The sequence below is a fragment of the Podarcis gaigeae genome (assembly GCF_964106915.1).
Source record: "Podarcis gaigeae genome assembly, chromosome: 8".
Taxonomy (NCBI): domain Eukaryota; kingdom Metazoa; phylum Chordata; class Lepidosauria; order Squamata; family Lacertidae; genus Podarcis; species Podarcis gaigeae.
The window spans coordinates 5,879,677-5,902,289 of NC_139684.1; the positions used below are offsets into that span (position 1 = coordinate 5,879,677).

At 47.9% G+C, this 22,613-nt stretch overlaps 1 protein-coding gene across 1 annotated transcript in view; it reads left to right on the forward strand.

Annotated features, from left to right (window-relative positions):
* The first annotated feature begins 2,263 nt into the window (after positions 1-2,263).
* LOC310851076 (uncharacterized protein) overlaps positions 2,264-22,613 on the forward strand; it is a 71,821-nt gene continuing 51,471 nt past the window's right edge. The window contains exons 1-12 of the mRNA XM_083753159.1: positions 2,264-2,914; positions 15,598-15,665; positions 15,811-15,979; positions 17,097-17,238; positions 17,316-17,434; positions 17,548-17,697; positions 18,110-18,252; positions 18,406-18,520; positions 18,630-18,766; positions 18,939-19,058; positions 19,191-19,305; positions 19,573-19,707. Coding sequence (XP_083609285.1) covers positions 2,891-2,914; positions 15,598-15,665; positions 15,811-15,979; positions 17,097-17,238; positions 17,316-17,434; positions 17,548-17,697; positions 18,110-18,252; positions 18,406-18,520; positions 18,630-18,766; positions 18,939-19,058; positions 19,191-19,305; positions 19,573-19,707 — 1,437 coding nt within the window. The 5' untranslated portion in view covers positions 2,264-2,890. The remainder of the gene's footprint in view (positions 2,915-15,597; positions 15,666-15,810; positions 15,980-17,096; positions 17,239-17,315; positions 17,435-17,547; positions 17,698-18,109; positions 18,253-18,405; positions 18,521-18,629; positions 18,767-18,938; positions 19,059-19,190; positions 19,306-19,572; positions 19,708-22,613) is intronic.

Below are 22,613 nucleotides of genomic sequence, written 5' to 3' on the forward strand. Positions count from 1 at the left end.
GCCCTGCACCTTCTAGGTCCCTGGTGTCACTATTCAGAGTACCCTATGCATAATCCTACTAAATCTAGTTGGTTTAATAGCAGTATTGGGCTAGTGTGGTAGGGATTTAGATATATGGTAATGTTCGTGAGTGTACCAACTGGGCACGTACATAGATCAGCACGGGAGGGCCAACCTGGAAGCATTTTGATTCCTAAACCGAGCAAATGTTTCCTCTGCAAGGTCAAACTGGAAAAGCCTCCCCGTTGTCTTTTCCTTCACAAATCCTGTCTTAAGGGTATGTCTCTGTTTGAATAGAGTGTGTGAGCCTGTGACCTGGCCCAGGAACTAAGTATTTATCACTACAAAAGAATGGCCAGGCTCCCCAGGCAATCCAATCAAGTAACCTGCCAGACAGGAGATAAACAACATTTAAATTTCTGTTTTAGACCGCCTTTTCTGTGATGTAGGTATGATGTATCTGGGGGTTGGTGGTCTTAGGTTACACCCCTTCTGTGATGTATGTATGATGTTTCTGGGCGTGGTCTTGATGTACAGGGTGGCAATTTCAAAAGTCTTTATAAGGCCTTGCACACCATTTTTCTGGGTCCTCCTCCTTTCCTGCGTGTGAGTGGAGCACCCTGTTGCAGCAGATCAATAAAGATTAAGCTTAGTAGCTGCTTTGCTTCTCAATATTCTTTTGGTTGGCCTCTGTTATTTTCTCCTACCAATAGGGAACCTATGTAAGGACTCTATATGGGCTCTTGGATACCCCATAAGGGAAAAGGGCAATTCTTGTTTACAACACTAGGAAGATCTTGTGAGATCTTCCTGAAATCTCACAAGATCTCATGAGCTCTGTAAGATCTTGCAGACGGCCACTCACCTTTTCCAGTCGGCACTGCGTCCTGTGCTTGACAGCGACTTCGTCCTGAAGCCTCCGGGTTCCCTCTGCCTCTATGTCTGAGTCCTTCTGCCAGCTGCCTGGGGTCATTCACAGGCCGACGTGTCTCTCTCTTTTCTCATTTATGGCGCTTATATCCAACCTGGCATCTCAGAGCAGTCTTAGGGCCTTGAGTGGCGGTTTTAGGCCTTGGCAAGGTAGCCTTTAGTCTAACATCAAGTTGGGGGGGGGGATGCATTCATGCTCCCTCACCATGCGGCGGCGCTTGCAGGGCCTGTTAAAGGGCAAACCGGGAGTCCCTGGCCGTAGAGCGGCGGCATGTTGGTCAAACTCCCCGGACGAGGTCAGTGGAAGGGCATGCTGTGTAAGTTTGCACTTTGCAGTCCCCTCTCACTGGGCCTCAACTGCCTGCATATCCTCAGCCAGGCGGGCTGCCAAGGCCTGTGCCAAGTTCCCCACTTCTGAAATTCAATAAAGTTGTGGCCAATTTGAACCCATACTCTGGTCTCTTTGTGTTATCATTTAGGAAAAGGGGTAGGCACCACAGACAGGGTTTAGTGCATGTGCCTGCAAACATCTCACATAAATAGGGGTAGATCTGTGACAATGGATTCAAGAACTGAGGTATTTACCATTTCAAGGGAAAGGCTCAGACTGGTCAGGAAAGGGCAACCAGCAAACATTGTCAGGTATCATGACAAGAGACAAGCCAGGAGACAAGACTGCCTCTTTCTGTGATGCATGTATGATGCTTGTTGGGTGGGCAGTGGTTTTCAACCAGGGTGCTGTGGCACCCTTTGGTGCCTTGAATGGTCAAGGGTGCTTGGTCAAGGGTGCTGGGAGCAACACTGGCCTCTGTCCCTCTTTCTCTCCCCTCCCCATGCCTTCTTGCATCTCTGCCTCCCAAAGGTTTGCACAGCTGTTTGTTGCAGCATCCCTGGCTACAAGCTCCCCAGGCGAACGGTGCCTCTGGAGCTGGTCCCAGGCCCCTGTGGGGCAGCATGAGGAGGCACCTCTCTTTAGGGAAGGGGCGGCAGCTGCGGCTGTCCAGAGGACTCCGAAGGAGAGGGGAGAGGAGAAGTAGGAACACTGCACAAGGGAAGGAGTCAGAAAAAGGACGAGAGGCTGCCAGCTCTGCTGGCAAGGGGTGACAAAGCTGGGCTCTGGAGCCTCACAGAAAGAATGTAGTTGGTCAAGGGAGCCGTGGACTCAAAAAAGTCCAAAACCTCTGGGGCTAAGGGAAACCCAGCCAGATTGAAGGGGGGGTTATAAAAAATAAATTATTATTATCTTTAAAAGTTCTTACACACACTTGTCTTGGTTCCTCACCTCCATGCAACATGTAAGATGAGAAACAACAGTAAAATTAAGATCTTCCTTGCTTTGACTGGTTCCTGCCGCCGCTCATTTTTCTCTGACCCATCATGGATTTAGCCCCAACCCCAAGAAACTAGTAACTGAAGGAGGTGGGTCATGGGAATTGAAGCGTACGCTTTCTGCATACAACACACCCACTGCCAAGCAGCTCCATCTCACCTGCCCCCAACCCCATACCACCCTCTCTCCAAAAATAGACCGTGGTCGCTGAGTCCTTCCCAGCAATAGACTTAGCCGTTCTGGAAGATTCCTAAAATGTTATTAATCCAGAGTTCAGAGTTAAGAATTCAAAGGCCCCAAATATAAAATAAACGTTCATAAATGTACACGGCAAACACATAAGTAAGTACAGGGGAGCAATCCTGTCAGCTTCTTTAGGAGACAACAAGAGTCTGCAGGATACAAATAATAGAAAAAGTATTAAACTGTACATTTCAAAGAATATATATATATATCACCCTAGCGTTGCATGGCATTAACATTGTTCTAACCACTAGGCCACACGGACTCTCCTAGAGCCTTGGCACTGAGGCCGGGAATTCCATCTTCTCAACTGCCGTTGCCTAGCAACGGAGCTTGTGACCGTTTGAGGTTCCTCAGCATCCTGAGGTTGGAGGAGGTGGCCTGAGGATGGCGTCCCGAAGACTCCTGGAGGTAAGTGCAGGTTGCCATGGCCAGGGGACATAACTCTGGAACCTACTTGTATGGACCTTATTAGCTCTATGAGCTCTGGCCCAATGGTTGCCAGTGGATTGATTCGAATTAATTTTATAATGAATGATTTTAGAGTGTTGTGTTGTACTGTTTTATTGTTGTTAGGGAGGGTGGGATATAAATAAAGTTTATTATTATTATGGTCACAGACCAGGATAAAAAAAGAAAGATCATATAAATAAAGTAACAGTTAGGATTTTTTTTTTTAACCGATAATTGTTAGAGCAAATGAGGACCAAGAAACAGGCATAGGATAAAACATCTGAATAAAATACAAGATTAAACATGGATAATGGATGGATAAAAACTGATAATTAAAACAGATAAGAACTAAAAAACAAAGACACGCAGTTAAAACAATTGTAAGAGCATAAGAACTTAAAAACTCGCAGTTAAAACAACTATAAGAGGCTGCAGAGTAGAAGCCTCTGAAATAGAGGGCACTCACAACATTAGAAACTGCTGCGCAAATATGGTTAAAACAGACAATTGAAACAATGTACAACAATAAATTTAGAAATAATTTGTTGTAGTAAAGGGGCTCCGGCCACTCGCCCCTCCCTCACCTGCCCTTCCCCTCCAGCTGGGTCAGGTTTCTGGAACGGAGGCCGGCAGCCATTTACTTTTTGACAAAACAAAACGCAACAGAAATGGTTATGCTGCCACCACTCCGTCTCAGAGCACCAGGAGCCACAGTCCAAGGGAGAAGACTATGCTCCTTTGTTACCGGTTGCCCCACTCTGCAAGCTGCTTCCACAAACTTGCAGGCAGAAATTCATCAGGTATAGCTTAACCAAGTAGTCAGGCGTTGGACTTAGATTTCCCCTCAGATTGGGACATAAAACAAAAGAAAGTTTCTTTTTTAAAAATTTATTTAAAAAAACACAAAGTTAACATGCTTAAAAAGCAGGCACATCTTTTATATCTTGCAGGCAGATAAAATAAAGACAGAGTTTAGTATAGCTAACTAAGATACTCACTTCTAAGAACAAAGACAGAGATAGGATAGTTTCAAAGTCCTTCAGTAGATCCACATTACAAAGTCAGCAGGAATCTCCATTACTTTTTTTTTAATGATATTTTATTAGATTTTAACAGAAAAAGGTTACAGAACAATAAACAGAAAAATTAAAAATCACAAAAAATACAATACCGCAGGCACAGTAAAAAAGCTGTGAAATAACAAAAAACTTCCTAGCCGATGTTCTGGACAGGATAGAGAAGGATAACACATCAAAAGTACCTTTAGCCTGTTTGTACCCTTCTAGGAAGTCTAAGTGCACAAAGGCTACCTGTGTTCGACTTCCAAAAGGAGTTAACAAAGAAAATTCAAGTTCCACATACATTTTCACAGTATTAACATGATGTTCTCTAAAAGAATTAGGCACCTTTTGGTATTTCTCTTGATAAAGCACAGGACTTACCGGTAGCTTGGCCTCAGATGTACTAAGACCAGGCCAGTAAACGACTTGCTTAGGGGGGAGACTGGTAAGATTTAAAGTTACAGCCCAGTCTCCTTTCTCAAAACCTTGAGTCACTATTTCCAGATCAGAAAGACCTTTTTGTTCAGCAGTGGGATGGTTTTTCTCTCAGGGCAACAATTCTTTGCTCAGGTGCACCTCAGGTTGCCAATTTCTCTCATTGTCCCGTTGGAACAAAGTTTCTCCTAATCCTATTTGACTGGCATTGGTTTGCATTTCAAAAGGATGCTGCTGGTCAGGGGCTAGAATCACCCACAAACTTACTAGGGCTTGTGTTAACAACTCAGCGGCTCGCTTGAATTGGTGTAAGAGCCATTCCAGTACACACTGGATTTCTGCTCCCAGGGATTTGATGTTTCCCAAGCCCAATCTGAATCCGAAATCACTTACTTCTCCTTGAGCAAACTGACATTTATACATTTTAACGGTCAGGTTTGCATCTTGCAATCAGGCCAAAGCTCTCTGCACATGCTTAAGGTGTTCTGGCCATGACTTAGAAAAAAATTAACTCAACTTCTTCCAATCCCTCCCGTCTCCCTCTGAGCATGGACAAAGGATTTTCTAGGAGCTTGCCAAAACCTGGCTGGTCTGACACAAACTCTGGGCTCCTTGAGTAAATCTCAACCAAAATTCCTAACAGATTTTGAACACAGAGGTGGGGTGGGATGGAATCCCAATCAAACCTGAAAACACTTTTACTCATAACATAACCACACTGTTTCCTAGGACTAAAGTTCTGTAAAAGACCCACCAAATCCCATTTCTTCTCCACACAAACATTTGCATTACAAAACATTTTTTGAAAAACAATAAACATATCGACTGGGTCTTTATAGTCCTTGAGCTGTGGATAGAAAAACTCTTTTTCAGGCACAAAAGGGGTAAACTCTATTGTGCAAAGAGACTTTTCTGCAGTTTCTAAATGACCTAGGAGAGAGTGACCAAATCTCCGCTTTACTTCAAACGTGGCCAAATCTCCCACCATGGCAGAGGACTCAAAACTCTCCACAGTGGCTTGGCTGGGCTGAGCTGGCCCCCCTTTCTCTTCTTGCCTCTCAGCTTTTGGCTGACAGGACACGCCGCTTCCATCTTTCACAGTCTGCGTCACAGGGAACTGTAGATTTCAAAACCCCTTCCCCCAAAGTAAGGTTTGCACAAACATGGGGTTCAGGGACTGGAACAAAGGGATCCCCCATAAAATCCTGGGAGGGAACTGAATCAACAGTTGCAGATTGGGGAATTAAATTTCCACCACTAGGATTACTCTTCTGAAAATCGGACCGGTTCAGCTGGGACAAAACTAAGTCTTTTGGCAGAGTCACAATATCAGAGTCTATGCTTCAAAAGGAAGGCACAACAATTTGATGAAGGTGAACCCTGGGAGGTGTGCTAGACGCTGAGGTGGGCCAGTTAACACCAGGGGTGGCAGTGCGTATTAGCCAACCCTCTTCCCAACCGATTTCTCAGGAACAGCAGTCACAGCAGTTCCAGTGGTTTTGGGAGTGATAGCATCAGGCGCCCAACCTTCACCCCTCCCATCTGGGATAAGGCTTCCCTCAGTCCTCAAGCCTTGAGGTGTTGTTTCCCCAGTTTCCCATCCCCTGTACCTGGGTGGGTAAGACCTTGATGGAAAAAGAGTTCACCGCAAGTTGTTGTTGGTAAACCTTAAATCCCAAATCGTTCCCCACCAGGACAGTACTTTTGCACACTTCAGGATCATGTACTATAATTAGGTGGTTTCCATAGTACCCCTTATAGGATACTGGAACAATGGCAGTAGGTTGAAAAATCTCATTCACACCATAGGGGCTAATCTTTAAGGGTTTAGCCTGCATCTGTATGGGCAAAACCAAATCTCTGGACACACTGGTAATGTCAGACCCAGTGTCTCAGAAAGAGTTCACAGCAATTCCGTTGATCTCAATGGGGGCTGTAAGCTTCGAATTAGCCCACTTCAGATGAGGCACACTTGGACCAGCTCCAGTTCTCACAGGTCCCACAGTAACTGCACTTGAAGTGGCTACAGCTGGTTTGGAAGCTATAGCGTCAGGAGCTGCCCCACCCTTCACTCCGGGGACCGGGCTTTCCTCAGTTCCTGATTTTTGCTGTTCCGCTTCCCAATCTTCCTCCTCCTGTCGCTGGATCATGCGCACCGCAGGAGTCAAAGTCAAAACGGGAGGCTTCTTTTCACTTAATTGGGGGCAAACTGCTTTTACATGACCCGGTTTCTTACAATAAAAGCACAGTCTGGAACTCGGAGACAATTTAGCAGGAGTAGGGGGACGCCTGCTTTGATCTTTAACGGACCTCCCGCCAGAAGCTGAAGCTGCCAGTCTGTACCCACCAGACAGTCCCCTGTTGGCCAGATGAGAACGATTTAGTCTAAAAGATTCTGCGAATTCTGTGGCCTCCTCTAAAGATCGTGGACTTTGGTCAGCAACCAAACTCGCAATTTCTGGAGACAGGTGGTGCATAAGTTGTTCTATTAGCATCAGCTGCCTAAGTTCTTTAAAGCCACACACATCTTCGGCTGAAAGCCACAGTTCAAAGTTCTGGGCCATTTTCTCAGAATACACAGCAATGCTGTCTGAGGGACCAGACTTACCCCCTTTTCGGAAAGCCCTCCGATAGTTCTCAGGATGAAGTCCATGCCTTTGCATGACTAATTTTTTTAAGCGCTCATAGTCATTGATTTGGGATGAGGGGAGATGGCCCATCAATTCGACTCGGTCTCCACAAATTAGCGAGCGCAAAATAGGCATGTACATTTTCAGGGCCACCCCCATATCTCGGCAGGTTACTTCAAAAAGAGTCAGATAACTCAGAACATCAGTGGGGGGGCCCTGATATTTCAGAAATGCCCTCCAGTTAAGGTTGCTCAAAGTTAGCCCTGGAGGAGCCTGTCTGCGATTTTCTCCTCGTGGCTCCTCGTGACTGTCGTCATACCTTGGAACAGGATGTTGAGACGCTTGTCCCTCCGGACGCAGGTGTTCCGCCGCCGCGTATCCATGCGAGGGTCTAGGGAGAAATTCCTCCTCCTCCTCTGCTGCGTACTGTCGCACTGCTCCACGAGTTTCCCAAGCTCTTACTGGCGAGTAGACCCATCCCGGGCTAGGCGAACGCCGTCTCACTGTTCTGCGAATGTCGCGCGATGGACGCTCTCGACGGTAGTCTCCCACAGACATTCTTGCAGCTGCTGCCGCAGATCTTGATACTCATAAGCCATCCGGCTGACTCTCGGCCCCATAAGAATGGACTGGCCCATCTTTGGAAACTTATCACGGCACCGGTATCCACCTTGGCCTGGGTTTTGCACCCACTCAACCGCATCACCCTCTGAAAACTCCATCTCTTTGGGCTCTACATAAACAAGATAGTTCCCTCTAGGACACGTGGAGGCCATCCTAGCTTCCACTTCCTCACGAGGAGACAAGGGTTGGTTAACTGGCACCCCCCCCCCAATTCTCTCCAAGTTGCAGGACTCTTACCCACCCTTCCAAACAGTTCTTAATTCGCTGGCGTCCACCAGCTCTCTCTCCGACTCGGGATCTCCCCAAAACCAGGAGGCGGATTCCGCTCTGGGACTTGGAGGTTGGGGGGCGTTGTCTCCAAAGGAAGGGAACTGCCTTCTTCATTCGTCCACAGTATGCAAAGTGTATTCCTGGGAAGCCCCGGCTTCCATAATTTCTGACTATCTCTATCCAAAAAAAAATAAAACGCCTGTAGTACACAAAAGATTCGTGTCAATTTAAAATCAAAGTGCCTTTCTGCAGGGAAGTTCCATCCCACCGCTGCTACCATGTAGTAAAGGGGCTCCGGCCACTCGCCCCTCCCTCACCTGCCCTTACCCTCCACAAGCTGCTTCCACAAACTTGCAGACAGAAATTCATCAGGTATAGCGTAACCAAGTAGCCAGGCATTGGACTTAGATTTTCCCTCAGATTGGCACATAAGAAAAAAGAAAGTTTATTTTTTTAAAAAATTATTAAAAAAACACAAAGTTAACATGCTTAAAAAGCAGGCACATCTTTTGTATCTTGCAGGCAGATAAAATAAAAACATTGTTTAGTATAGCTAACTAAGATACTCACTTCTAAGAACAAAGACAGAGATAGGATAGTTTCAAAGTCCTTCAGTAGATCCGCATTACAAAGTCAGCAAGAATCTCCATTACAAAGAGACACAGGAGGCTGCCAGCAAGGTGGTACGCTAAACAGCCGGGCAAATCGCAGGTTGCAGAGCGCACTTTCTCAGCCATTCTTAGAATCTTTATTCCCAGGTAATTAAAAGACTGATAACAACACTAGGTGGGTGTGAATAGCTGGAGCCCCAGGTGTCAAGCCCCCAAATCAAACTAGAGAACTTCCTTCCTAAGATAACAATTTACATATTTGGAGATTGTCGGTCTGCAGGGTTAAAGCAACAGACCTCTTTCCCATAACTCTTGTGGCTTTTTGATTACCCACCAAAATCTGCTCCTTTCTTGACCAAAGTTTGAAATCCTTAACTTCACTACAAATGTACAACAATAAACTATCCCAGGGAGTTGACTCAGAGTCAGGGCTTTTCATGCCGGACTATTTTGAGTTGGGCGATGGTCTGCGCCTACAGATCTGTACACAGAATCGGGCGACCATCCAGGTCATCTTCTGCTCTTTGCCTAACAGCAAAAGGTCAAATTTTTGCTTTTGCGGGAGGTCGGTGAACCTCACCAGTAGGGGATCCATGATCTTACTACGTGCCTCTTCATAAAAGGGACATCTAAAGAACAAGTCCCCTTCATGGATCACTGCCTTGCCGTGGTGAAGGGGCTTGAATAACTCAGAGAAGCTATGAGCTGTGCCGTGCAGGGCCACCCAAGATGGACAGGTCATAGTGGAGAGTTTTGACCAAACGTGATCCACCTGGAGCAGGAACCGGCAAGCCACTCCAGTATTCCTGCCAAGAAAACTCCATGGACAAAGACATCAGGCATATAAAAGTTATGACGCTGGAAGGCGTCCAACATGCTACTGAGGAAGAGCGGAGGACAAGTACAAGGAGATTCAGAGCTGATGAAGCGGCTGGGCCAAAGCCGAAAGGACGCTCAGTTGAGGATATGCCTGGAAGCGAAAGGAAAGCCCAATGCTGTAAAGAAAAATATTGCATAGGAACCTGGAATGTAAGAGCCATGAACCTGGGTAAGCTGGATGTGGTCAAAAATGAGATAGAAAGAATAAATATTGACATCCTGGGCATCAGTGAACTAAAATGGACAAGAATGGGCGAATTCAGTTCGGATGACCATCATATCTACTACTGTGGGCAAGAATCCCGTAAAAGAAATGGAGTGGCCCTCATAGTCAACAAAAGAGTGGCAAAAGCTGTACTGGGATGCAATCTCAAAAATGATAGAATGATCTCGATACGAATCCAAGGCAGACCTTTTAACATCACAGTAATCCAGGTTTATGCACCAACCACTGGTGCTGAAGAAACTGAAATTGACCAATTCTATGAAGACTTACAACACCTTATAGAAATGACACCAAAGAAGGATGTTCTTCTCATTATAGGGGATTGGAATGCTAAAGTAGGGAGTCAAGAGATAAAAGGAACAACTGGCAAGTTTGGCCTTGGAGTTCAAAACGAAGCAGGGCAAAGGCTAATAGAGTTCTGTCAAGAGAACAAGCTGGTCATCACAAACACTCTTTTCCAACAACACAAGAGACGACTCTACACATGGACATCAGCAGATGGGCAGCATCGAAATCAGATTAATTATATTCTCTGCAGCCAAAGATGGAGAAGCTCTATACAGTCAGCAAAAACAAGACCTGGAGCTGACTGTGGCTCAGATCATTAGCTTCTTATAGCAAAATTCAAGCTTAAACTGAAGAAAGTAGGAAAAACCACTGGGCCGGTAAGATACAATCTAAGTCAAATCCCTTATGAATACACAGTGGAAGTGAGGAACAGGTTTAAGGATTTAAGGATTTAGATTTGCTGGACAGAGTGCCTGAAGAACTATGGATGGAGGCTCGTAACATTATACAGGAGGCAGCAACTAAAACCATCCCAATGAAAAGGAAATGCAAGAAAGCAAAGTGGCTGTCCAACGAGGCCTTACAAATAGCGGGGGAGAGAAGGCAAGCAAAATGTGAGGGAGATAGTGAAAGATACAGGAAATTGAATGCAGGTTTCCAAAAAATAGCAAGGAGAGACAAGAAGGCCTTCTTAAACGAGCAATGTAAAGAAATAGAGGAAAACAATAGAATGGGGAAAACCAGAGATCTGTTCAAGAAAATTGGAGATATGAAAGGAACATTTTGTACAAAGATTACCATAATAAAAGACAAAAGTGAAAAGGACTTAACAGAAGCAGAAGACATCAAGAAGAGGTGGCAAGAATACACAGAGGAACTATACCAGAAAGAAATGGATGTCTCGTATACCCCAGGTAGTGTGGTTGCTGACCTTGAGCCAGATATCCTGGAGAGTGAAGTCAAATGGGCCTTAGAGAGCACTGCTAATAACAAGGCCAGTGGAAGTGATGATATTCCAGCTGAACTATTTAAAATTTTAAAAGATGATGCTGTTAAGGTGCTACACTCAATATGCCAGCAAATTTGGAAAACTCAGCAGTGGCCAGAGGATTGGAGAAGATCAGTCTACATCCCAACCCCAAAGAAGGGCAATGCCAATGAATGCTCCAACTACCGCAGAATTGCACTCATTTCACATGCTAGCAAGGTTATGCTTAAAATTCTACAAGGCAGGCTTAGGCAGTATGTGGACCGAGAACTCCCAGAAGTGCAAGCTGGATTTCGAAGGGGCAGAGGAACCAGAGACCAAATTGCAAACATGTGCTGGATTATGGAGAAAGCTAGAGAGTTCCAGAAAGACATCTACTTCTGCTTCATTGACTATGCAAAAGCCTTTGACTGTGTTGATCACAGCAAACTATGGCAAGTTCTTAAAGAAATGGGAGTGCCTGATCACCTCATCTGTCTCCTGAGAAATCTCTATGCGGGACAAGAAGCTACAGTTAGAACTGGATATGGCACAACTGATTGGTTCAAAATTGGGAAAGGAGTACGGCAAGGCTGTATATTATCTCCCTGCTTATTTAACTTATATGCAGAATTCATCATGTGAAAGGCTGGGCTGGATGAATCCCAAGCCGGAATTAAGATCGCCGGAAGAAATATCAACAACCTCAGATATGCAGATCACACAACCTTGATGGCAGAAAGTGAAGAGGAATTAAAGAACCTTTTAATGAGGGTGAAAGGGGAGAGCGCAAAATATGGTCTGAAGCTCAACATCAAAAAAACGAAGATCATGGCCACTGGGCCCATCACCTCCTGGCAAATAGAAGGGGAAGAAATGGAGGCAGTGAGACATTTTACTTTCTTGGGCTCCATGATCACTGCAGATGGTGACAGCAGTCATGAAATTAAAAGACGTCTGCTTCTTGGGAGAAAGGCGATGGTAAACCTAGACAGCATCTTAAAAAACAGAGACATCACCTTGCCAACAAAGGTCCGTATAGTTAAAGCTATGGTTTTACCCCTAGTGATGTATGGAAGTGAGAGCTGGGCCATAAAGAAGGCTGATTGCCGAAGAATTAATGCTTTTGAATTATGGTGCTGGAGGAGACTCTTGAGAGTCCCATGGATTGCAAGAAGATCAAACCAATCCATTCTTCAGGAAATCAGCCCTGAGTGCTCACTGGAAGGACAGATCCTGAAGCTGAGGCTCCAAGACTTTGGCCACCTCATGAGAAGAGAAGACTCCCTGGAAAAGACCCTGATGTTGGGAAAGATTGAGGGCACAAGGCAAAGGGGACGACAGAGGACGAAATGGTTGGACAGTGTTCTCGAAGCTACAAACATGAGTCTGACCAAACTGCGGGAGGCAGTGAAAGATAGGAGTGCCTGGCGTGCTCTGGTCGAGGGGGTCACGAAGAGTCGGATACGACTAAACGACTGAACAACAACAACAAAGAACAAGTGTTCTGGGCTTCCTATCTCTCCCAATGGACAGGTGCAAAGTCTCTGAGCATACCCTTCTAAAGTCTCCATCCAGGACCGGCGAGGGAAGAGCCGAGCTTCTGACGAGTGTAAAGGCCCTTCTTGCATCCCTAGATATGAGAAAGAAGAGATATGCTGCCGGTGCAGCTATATATCTCTCGATTTCTCCAATTCTATAGTCGGGGCACCTTGCACAGTCCTGCTGTCTCTCGGTATCTAATATTCTTTGCCTGACCGTGGCTTTTGCCTGGCCTAAGCCCAGACTTAGAAGGGCTTGAGGGGCAAAATCCAGTTTCCGGGGGGTGTTCAGGACTGCAGTCTGCCAGCCCGACTGGAATTGGTCACAGAGGATCAAATGGGCTATCCCTCGGGGGAGCAGATTCAATGTCAGCCATTTGTAGATTGATGTTAGGTAGATGCTAGCCTCCACTCTCATCATCCCCGTTTCCAATCCAATCCATGCGTTTGAGACACATCTGGGGACTTGGAGGAGAGCTCTAAGAAGTCTAGATTGAACTCGCTCAAGGGGTGAGAAAGCAGAGGAAGGTGGGCCCAAGAAGGAACCATAGAGGAGTTGTGCCAAAGTTCTGGCCTTGTATAATTTTAGAGCTGCGGGGACAAAGAAGCCCCCTTGTGCTCTGAAGAATTTAAGGATACAATTTGTGGTTTTTTCCGCTGAACTCCCGGTGGAGTTTATATGTAGTTTGTTGGTTCCTGAGGCCTGTACCACCGTTCCTAGATTCTTGTAGTTTGTGACTTGTTCTAATTTATTGCCTTGGAATTCCCAGCTTCTAAGCTTTGGTTTCCCCCCAAAAGCGAGTATCTTGGTCTTTTGATAGTTGATTTTGAGACATTCAGATTCACAGTATGCTGCGAGCTTTCTTACTGCTCTTTTGAGTCCAATGGGGGTTCTAGATAGAATTACTGCATCATCGGCATCTGGAACCTAGATTAATGGTATCACCAAGTTAGGCAAAGAGCTATCCAAAGTCAAAGAAAGGGTTGAGCTTTGCCCAAGTTTTTGGAAGGGGAGAAGGAATGCCAAAAAGGGAAATTCAGTGTCCTATATTGAAGTCGATTGAATATTATTTTGAACAGAGGATTCCTTCTGATTTATGTACATGTGAATCTGGAAGAGACTTCATTTCTATTTATACATGCTGGATGTTATCTTTCTACTATAGTTTGGAAGGGAAAAACAGAAGAAGAAAAGAAAGTGTGAGTGGCTGGCCCAGTTCAGGGGAAGGGGGTACCGGGTGGAGCTGGTTTTTCTGCAGAGCTGAGGCAGGGAGCCCTGCTGCCCACCTGTCCACAGAGTCCATCACAGGAAAGGGCTGCTCCCAGCTGCAGGCAAGGGAGAGACAGGGGCCCTGGAGGAGCTCTGCTCCTGGAGGAAGGACGGATGAGAAACAGCGCCATGGGCTCTGCTGAGACAGGCCAGCTCCCTCAGGTCTCCTCTCCCCCAACTGTCATCTGGCGGCAGCCATTTCAGCAGGCTGCCTCAGTGGGAGAGATGACAACAGCATTCTAGACCCTGGGGCCTGAGCTTGTGAGTTGTCTTTTCCTCTGCCCTCCTTGCCCCCTTTCCTTGTGTGTTCTGTTGGTCAGATTGTTTCTTACAATAGAAGTCTGCCATTAGGGAGTTTCTTGCATTTGATTTCATGGAAGGCTCTCTTGGAGCCTTTTTGGCTTAAGAGAGGGGTACAAATGCTCTTAATAATAATAATAATAATAATAATAATAATAATAATAATAATTTATTTATACCCCGCCCTCCCCAGCCAAGACCAGGCTCAGGGCGGCTAACAACCAATAATAAAAAAAAGTTGATTAAAATACAATTTAAAAGATTAAGATACAATATTAAAGCATTAGGATGCAGCCTCTTCACAGGAGGGAAAAGGAAATAGAAAGAGGGGGAGGGAATCAAGTTGACTCCAAGCCAAAGGCCAGGCGGAACAACTCTGTCTTACAGGCCCTGCGGAAAGAGATCAGATCCTGCAGGGCCCTGGTCTCATGAGGCAGAGCGTTCCACCAGGCCGGAGCCAGTGTTGAGAAGGCCATGGCTCTGGTTGAGGCTAATCTAACTTCCTTAGGGCCCGGGACCTCTAGGGTGTTGTTATTTATGGACCTTGAGGCTCTCCGTGGGGCATACCAGGAGAGGCAGTCCCGTAGGTACGAGGGTCCGAGGCTGTGAAGGGCTTTAAAGGTCAAAACCAGCACCTTAAATCTGACCCTGTACTCCACCGGGAGCCAGTGCAGCTGGAAAAGCACTGGGTGAATATGCTCCCATTAATGCCTCGCTGCAGCATTCTGCACCCGTTGGAGTTTCTGGGACAGCTTCAAGGGCAGCCCCGCATAGAGCGAATTACAGTAGTCAAGCCTGGAGATGACCGTCGCATGGATCACTGTGGCCAGGTTGGGGCGGGAAAGGTAAGGGACCAACTGCTTGATGAGGCGAAGGTGGAAAAATGTCGCCTTGGCTGTTGTAACCTGGGCCTCCATGGAAAGGGAGGTGTCAAGGATTGTTGAATAATTGGCGTGGCTAATTGGATTGGACCCCAATTAGGTGCAGCTGCTTGAATGGAAGCCCGGCACACTTCCATCTGGCGCCTCTGCTCCCGGTCCTCCTCCGGCAGCCACAAATGCAGAGCTTTTCCCGCAGTGTGCTGTTGCTCCCCGGTGTTAAGCAGATCAAACACACCTAGGCGTCAGTGTGTTTATAACTCAGTTTTTATTCGTGCAGTAAAACAATTACAGAGCTTTCCTGGACTCAGCTCGCACATTTTGCTTCCGTCTCTTTCGGACGCAGAGACAAACAGGCAGTGAGATAAAGCCACTCCCTCCTTCTGGTCATGCCTCAGGAATGGAGAGACGTCACTCAGAACTCCTTAACCCTGTGAGTTCTGAAACTAGTAACAAGGATTACACCCAGACTCTTAACGGAAGGCTTAAATGAATAGAAGGATGAATAAGGTCTCTAAGGAAAGGGAGGCCAGAGATTTTCAGTTTGTTTCCCAGCCTACCTCGTCTGTGCTTTCCTGATCAACACAAAAACATGAATGGGTCTGATCCATTCTTCACATTCTGATGTTCCTGTTTCTCTTTTCTCTTTTCTCATGGACAGGGAATTGATTTTGATGAAGATCAAATATCGGAAATCAGCCTGGAAGATGGGGAGGATCTTCCTCCAAGGTAATCCTGTGCTAATCCCCTCCCCCATAATCAATTGCTTTAAAAAACAACCCGGTCCATTTCTATGGTGGGGGTGCTTGGGGTCTTTGAAGGATGGGAGGCAATAAACCCTTTTGACAAAAGCGCTACTCCTCTCTCCCCTCAGCATCCCAACCACAGCTTCTCTGGATGCGGCTGATCTTCCTCCTGAAAGCGACAGCAGCGACCGGCTGAAGAACAGATTTACGGATGTCATTGCAACGATGAAGAGTGGGAAGATCCGAAGGAAGGCGCTGCGAGATCTTTCCACCCTCCTACAGAAGATCCAGGAACATGTGAGTTGCATGGCGAGTTCCCGCCTGCCCCACGGAAATAAAGACACAGGACACCAGTATTTTAGGTTAATGGGCAAAATTAGGCCACAACTTTATTGATTACAGGAATTGAGCGGTATTGGCTTAGGCATTGACTAACCGGCTTCAGCCTGATTGCTAGAAGACCGGCAAGGGTTAACCACCAGTAGGGGGAGTCCTGCCGATGTACATCAACTAGGAGCTTCCCCCGGGGTCACCACTCGGGGGCGTGCCTTGGGCCCTGGCCTCCATAGGCTTAGGACAGAGCAACGCCCCCCGGAATCCTTTACCAGACTACCCTTTGATATGGGGGAAGGTGATGGTGATTCTTCCCCCCCCCCCATCTGCATATCAATACCCTTACCAATGCCTAACCGCCAATTCCGAGGAAGTTGTGATGATTTGCTACGATGTAGGCAAAAATCCAAACGGCTGGTGCCAATTTGCCAAGTGGAAAAAATTCCTACCAGACCCCTTGACGGTGACCAACCGAAGTCCATAGCAATGTCAAAGAGCCAAACCTAAAGGGTGAGAGGGTGGGAAAACCGGAGCAGCTGGGGCGCTGGGAGAAAGAGGGAAATCCTCAGGCGCGCCGGCCCTAAATAGCGCTGGCCACGCCTCCCGGGCCAGCCGATTGGCTGGCAAGGGAGATGACACGCCTGAGGATTCCCTGCTCTCCCGGGGGCTGCAAGCCAGCCCCCGAGTACGTGGGGGGAGGGCATGAAGCCCACAACCCCACCTCCTCCCCAGCTCAGAAGTGGCTTTACTGAAGGGAAGCATTGCAACCATGCAGGGCTGTCAAGGCCTTCAGGCTGCTGCTTCTAGGCCCACCCTGCAAGGTGCCCAAGGGACAATCAGGCATCCCAGCACATACTCAATTTGGAGAACAGAGCTGGGCCATAGTGAGTAAAATGGCTGAGAAAAGAAGAAAAAAGCAAACATTAGGAAAAGAGGGGTGGGAAGTCAAAAAGAAATGGATTTTTTTTCTGTAGAGGATGCTAAATGTTTTGGAATGTTTGGAAGATTTAATAAAAATGTTATAGGAAAAATGGTGATGGGTTGCTTCTCTCATCAGTCCCTTCTCTGGGTTTCTTCTCAGCCATCGGTAGCGGTTTCTGCATGCTCCTTTGGCCAGCTGGTGGCGATTTCCTGCCTTTGTGCATTGGATCCGGACCCGGAGAGCAGGCAGCGGGCAGCAGAGGCTCTCTGCCATCTTCTGCCCATCCTGCGGCGTAACGAAGGTAAGACTAGAAGAATGTATCCCAGCACGGGGTGGGATGAGCAAGACCCAAACTAACCCTTTGGCTTTCCTTTGCAGAGATGCTGGAACGAACGTCATGGAACCATATACTTATCACCAGAGCTGAGAAGGTCCTCAAATCCACCGGAGGACCGGTTCCTGAATTGTTCGTGAATAATTGTTACCATCTTGCCAGGGTAAGTCGCTGTCTCTGAAGCCACATGTTCTGGGTTCTGCAGAGGCAGCACCTGGGCTTTCTGCTCCCCAGCCCTGCCCTGTGGGCATCTCTGACCTTCCTCTCTTGCTTCAGGTCTTTGGCGCCTTTCTCCCTGCGGAGCAGCTCTTGGAGGCAATGTGCTTTCTGGCCAGAGACCTGGTTGTCGAGAGCAGCTTCAACCCACTGGATATCTCCCACTTACTGCAAGAATTCATCAAGCAGTTTGGCGGCACAAAAGTGGAGGTAAGGCATCTGCAAAGGTAGGAGAGAAGCAGATTATCTGCTTTGGTGTAGGGGAGGCCACCTCATGCCATTGGGTGGCCAGGGCACATGTTAGTTGAGAGGGGCCTGGCAATGTCAGGACAAGAACCTCAGCCAAGGGTTCTGAGAAACATGGGTTCAGGGATGGGGAATCCTCCTCTTTCTGGGAGGAGGCTGGCAAGCTTCTTCTCTTGGCCCACAATGGATAGGGAAACTGGCGCCCTGGAGCTGCCTGGGTCCAATACTCCCAAGGACCCTGAGTGGTACCTTGGAAGGAAGAGGCTGTGGTGGCACAGGGCAAGGGTCCCTCTTTCAATGAGGGATGGAGGGATCCGCCTGCAGACAGCCCCGCTTCCTTGTACTCTCCAAGCAACCCTCTCCTTTTCTCTGACAGGTGAAGGTGCTGCTGGTGGCCTTCTATAAGATCAGCCAGGGGCCTACAGTGCAAGGCAGAAGCATGGCCGTCTTCGCGTTGTCCATCTTGTCGCACCACCACCTGGCGACAGTGGTTGAATATCTCCTCCAGTTTCCTTTCGGGTATGGAGCCCTCCAGGTTCTACTGGGCTAAGGGGGAGGTTGGCAAGCTGCAGGGCTTGCTCAGAAAGCCCTTGCTGCCATTTCCTCTCTCTGGAGCATGGCAGCAAGCAGAAGATTTGAATCTGACCATTGCTTTTGTTTTTGCATTCACAGAGACTGCGAGAGAGTATGGAGGGAGGTTCTAGCATCGGCCAACCCAGAACAACTGATCCATCTCATGGCCGAGCAGATTTACCAAAGCCCCTTGGCGGAATCTGCCACCCAAGTGGTAAGGACCAACCACCTGCTTTCTGGCTACTTCTTCCCAGGGTAATATCTAGGGATTCCTGTATTCTGCAGGAAAGCAGATAAAGTAACTTGACCTCTCTCTCTTCCAGCAACATCTCAACAGCCTGTTGCACGCCATCCTCAGGATGGAGGACTTCAAGGCAGCTGTGCACCAGAACTTCCCACAGCTGCTGATCGCTCTCCTGGGGATGGTTATCAACTTCCACTATGATCAGGAATTCCTCGGGTGAGTAGTGTGTTGCAAAGGGACCAATGGAGTCCTTTCCCCTTCAGCCTCGGGGGGTTTCTGGTCCAGCTTGGTTTTCCAAGGGAGGCTCTCCTTCAGGCAGCTGCTGGGGAAGGAATTTGAGTGTGTGACAATGACCCTCCTGGTAAAACTGGCCTTGCTTTGGTTCCAGAGGGGCTAAGGAAGTTCTGCACCTCCTTCTTGGCACCACTGGAGAGCAAGTGGAGGCGGCCATCGTTGACCAACTTTTCTGCCGGGAGACTTTCAGCCAGGGGTTGTCTGCCATGGTGAGGTAAGAGGAAGAACCACTGACCTTCCCCAGTGGTCTGGCAAACGGAGCTGAAGGCATGGGGTCGGACTGTGCCCCTGTTTGCTTTCTGCAGTGTCTTTGCCTTCCTTACCGAGATCTCCTTCTCCGTTTCAGAGCCGTCGGAAAGCAACACTGGTGGATCCCTCCCATGGTGGAAAATATCATCGCTGCTCTCAAGGACCAGGAGTTTGCCGGAATGCCACAAGTCGCGGCAGCTATCTACATCGAGGTGAGGGGGACTGACGCGGGAGGAAATGGGTGCAGCAAGGAGGCCCTGGCTTGGTTTCTGCCGAGTGTTGGGCTACTTTGAGCCTAAGGACTGTTGCCTGTTTTAGTGCTCCTCAGAGTAGACCCATTGGATTTGATGTACATGACAAACTTTGGTGCATTCACTTCAGTGGGTTTGCTCTGTGCAGAATTGCAAATGATGAGTAAAAGGGGAACCTGCCTCAGCCTCTCATCCCTGAAGTGTTTCTTTCTCTTTGGGCCTCTTTAGCTGCTCAGCTGCCGTCTGGAGGTCTATCCCTGTGAAGATACACTGGAGCAGCTCCTCAACTGGCTGGCACACGACCACCTGCAAGTCCAGAAGCTCAGCGTCAGAGGGATATCCCTGCTTCTGGACTCTGACATGGCAAGTGATGCTCAGAGGGAGGGGGAGGGGAGGTACAGATCTCGATTCTAATCATGGTCCAGCACTCTTTTGCTGGCACAATACTGAAGGGCCTGTGCTAAAAGGCGTGAGGCCTTTCAGACCTTTGAAAAGATTCTCTCTTTTGTGTAGGACCCTTCGCTTCTGCGGCTGTTGCTGCTGGATTCCCTCCCTTCTGCAGAAGCCGATGTCCTCCCAGAGTTGATAGAGCTGGTAGACCAAGCCTACCATTCCAGGGAGCTGGGAGAAGAAGACCTGAAGATGCTGGCGGCAACCTACTGCAGTCTGGCTGCCCATGTGAGTACGAAGGAAAACATGACATCACACCCGGTGGAGGAGGAATGCTTTGGAAGAGGAAGGGTGGGGTTTAGACTAGCATGCGGCAGAGATGTTCTGGCTTCAGGAGGGTGTTCCTCTGGAGCACCTTCTCTTGGAAGCCTGCCTGGAAAACGCAGGGGGAGAGTCACCCCTGCCTCCAGTCTCCCCCAGGAGGAGGAGCAGCCTCAAAACACCCCAGTGGGCAGGAGAAAGGAAAGTGAACTGATGAGAAACACAACCTCTGATATTTTCTGCCTACAGGAGGAAGCCTCCGTCCGGGCATCGGCCATCCAACATCTGGGGCTGCTTCGGGGCTGGGTGAGAGACCAAAGGCTTCCAATAACATCAACAGAAGAAGAAGCCATTCACGAACTGGTTGTGGTCCTCATTCACCTCGAAGACGAGGACGAGGTGGCCAAGGTGAGGGCCAAAGAGGTGGACTTGCACAGTAGGAGGGAGGGATTGTTCTCAGGAGCTACCGAGACTATGTACTGCAATTTGTAACCCTCTTCTCTTCTTGTGTTGCAGGCCGCAAGGAGGGCACTTTCCCATCTAGCCCCACAAGTGAAGTGGTGGGCTCGTTCCAACAAATTTAGCCTCCACTTTGCTCTCCACCAGGCTGCCAAGCATCTGGTAAGGTCCCTCTGCTTCATTGGCAGCTTTGCCCAGGCATGTCTCTGGGAGTGCAAGGCTCTTCTGCCGTGCTCTCAAGCCTCTCTGATGCCACTTCTCCTTTGTCTTTGCCCACAGAGCAAGACCTTCAGCAAGGACATCCTTCGGAGTGCTGCCTTAACATGTACGAAGCCGTCCGCCAACAGGCTGCCATCAGTCTCCAGGGTGGCAGCTCTGCTTCTGGGTAAGTCAAGCAACGTCCTTCCTTGGTAGGGATGGACAGAAACATCTTGGTAACGATGGCAGGGAGGATGGACATGTCCCCAGGCCACCTGCTAGGTAGGCCTCCATCTGTGCCCAGATCTTGCTCTGAGTGCTCCGCGAGGGTGGAGACCTCTAGAGCATACCAGTCCTCCTGCCGGGCTGCCTCTGTCTCCGCTTGCTTTGCACCGAGATGACATCCCCTTTCTTGCCCTCTCTCTCTCTCTCTAGGTCATCTGGCTTTCCGGGATGCCAGTTTCATCCACGATCAAGACATGGCATCCTATGGAACATGTGAGTGAGACGTACGGAGGGCAGGGAGGGATGCTTCTGCTGAGAAAGGTCTTCAGGGGAAGGCAAATTCCCAGATGTATGTTCAGACAGAGGTGCCACAAGATGAACATGCAAAGAGAATTGGAATGTGACTTCACTGCTCTCTCTCACACACAAACACACCTGACGGCTGTTTTCATATTGTTGATGCATGGCTCTTTTCCTGTGTATCTCCGCCTTGCTCAACCTTTCTCCCTTTCCACTCAGGGCTGGAAGAGATGCAGCAGCACGAGGAAGAAGGGCTCAGGCAGACAGGGAGGAGCTGCCTGAACATCATGCAGCGGGCCTATAAACATCGGAAGAAAGGCAGGGTCCAGCGCTTTTTGAGGAGGCTGCTCCACTGCGTTCACAGGGAACCTTACCCACAGGACTTCCTGAGCTGCATGCCAGGTGAGTGAGGCATCTGGTGGGCTATTGGGACATCTGGTGGGCTGTTTGGAGGTGACGTTTCTCAAGGAGCTCCTTTCTCCTCCTCACAGAACATCCGCAGTAGCGCCAGGCCAAGGCAACGTAACATCAGAGTAGTGCTGCAGTGATACCATCTTCTGCTCTCCGCGGGACCCAGTCTGGACCAGCGCCCGGAACATCAACGCCATCAGGATGGACCAAGAGGAGTGGTGCTGCCCTCACGACCCTCCGTACACAGCGGTAGGAAACCTTTTTGTTGTTGTTGTTGTGTTTCTTGTTGATGTTGTTTTTGACTGTTGATTTTATTGATTTTGAATCTCAGGGTGGTTCACAACACCAAGTATACGAAGCACAAAATACATAATAAGAATAATCACTGCACAAAATTCATAATAAAAATATCAGAACATAATATAAATTAAAATAATAAAAACATACTAAAAATAGCCACAAGACTAACGTATGCACACTAATAAACAATAAAAGAGCCCTGAAACAACACTCCAGCCCACAAATACAAAATCTAAATCAGCATAACACATTTAACAATCATTTTAAACAACCCCACCTTCTTGAAGAAGGCTGATATATTAGATTTAGAAGGTTGGAATATGAGGTTTGGATGGCACGCCTACCTAACATACAACAAAGTGGCAGTGCATAAGGACTTTTTAAATCATATAGTCAGAATTTCATTATACAAGGTCTGGGATAAGTACCACAGACTATTAGAGCCCAAAATACCCTGGTGGGTATCCCCAGTGGAGATGATAACGGTAAAAAAAGACAAACATGGACACAAATTGGGTGACATCAAGTTCACAGCATGTTGTACAATAAGGGAGAATCTAATGAAAATGATCTACCGATGGTACCTAACCCCCGCCCCGAGGAATTGGCAAAAATCTATAAGCAAAAAACCAATGTGTGCTGGAGATGTAACACTGAGATAGGAA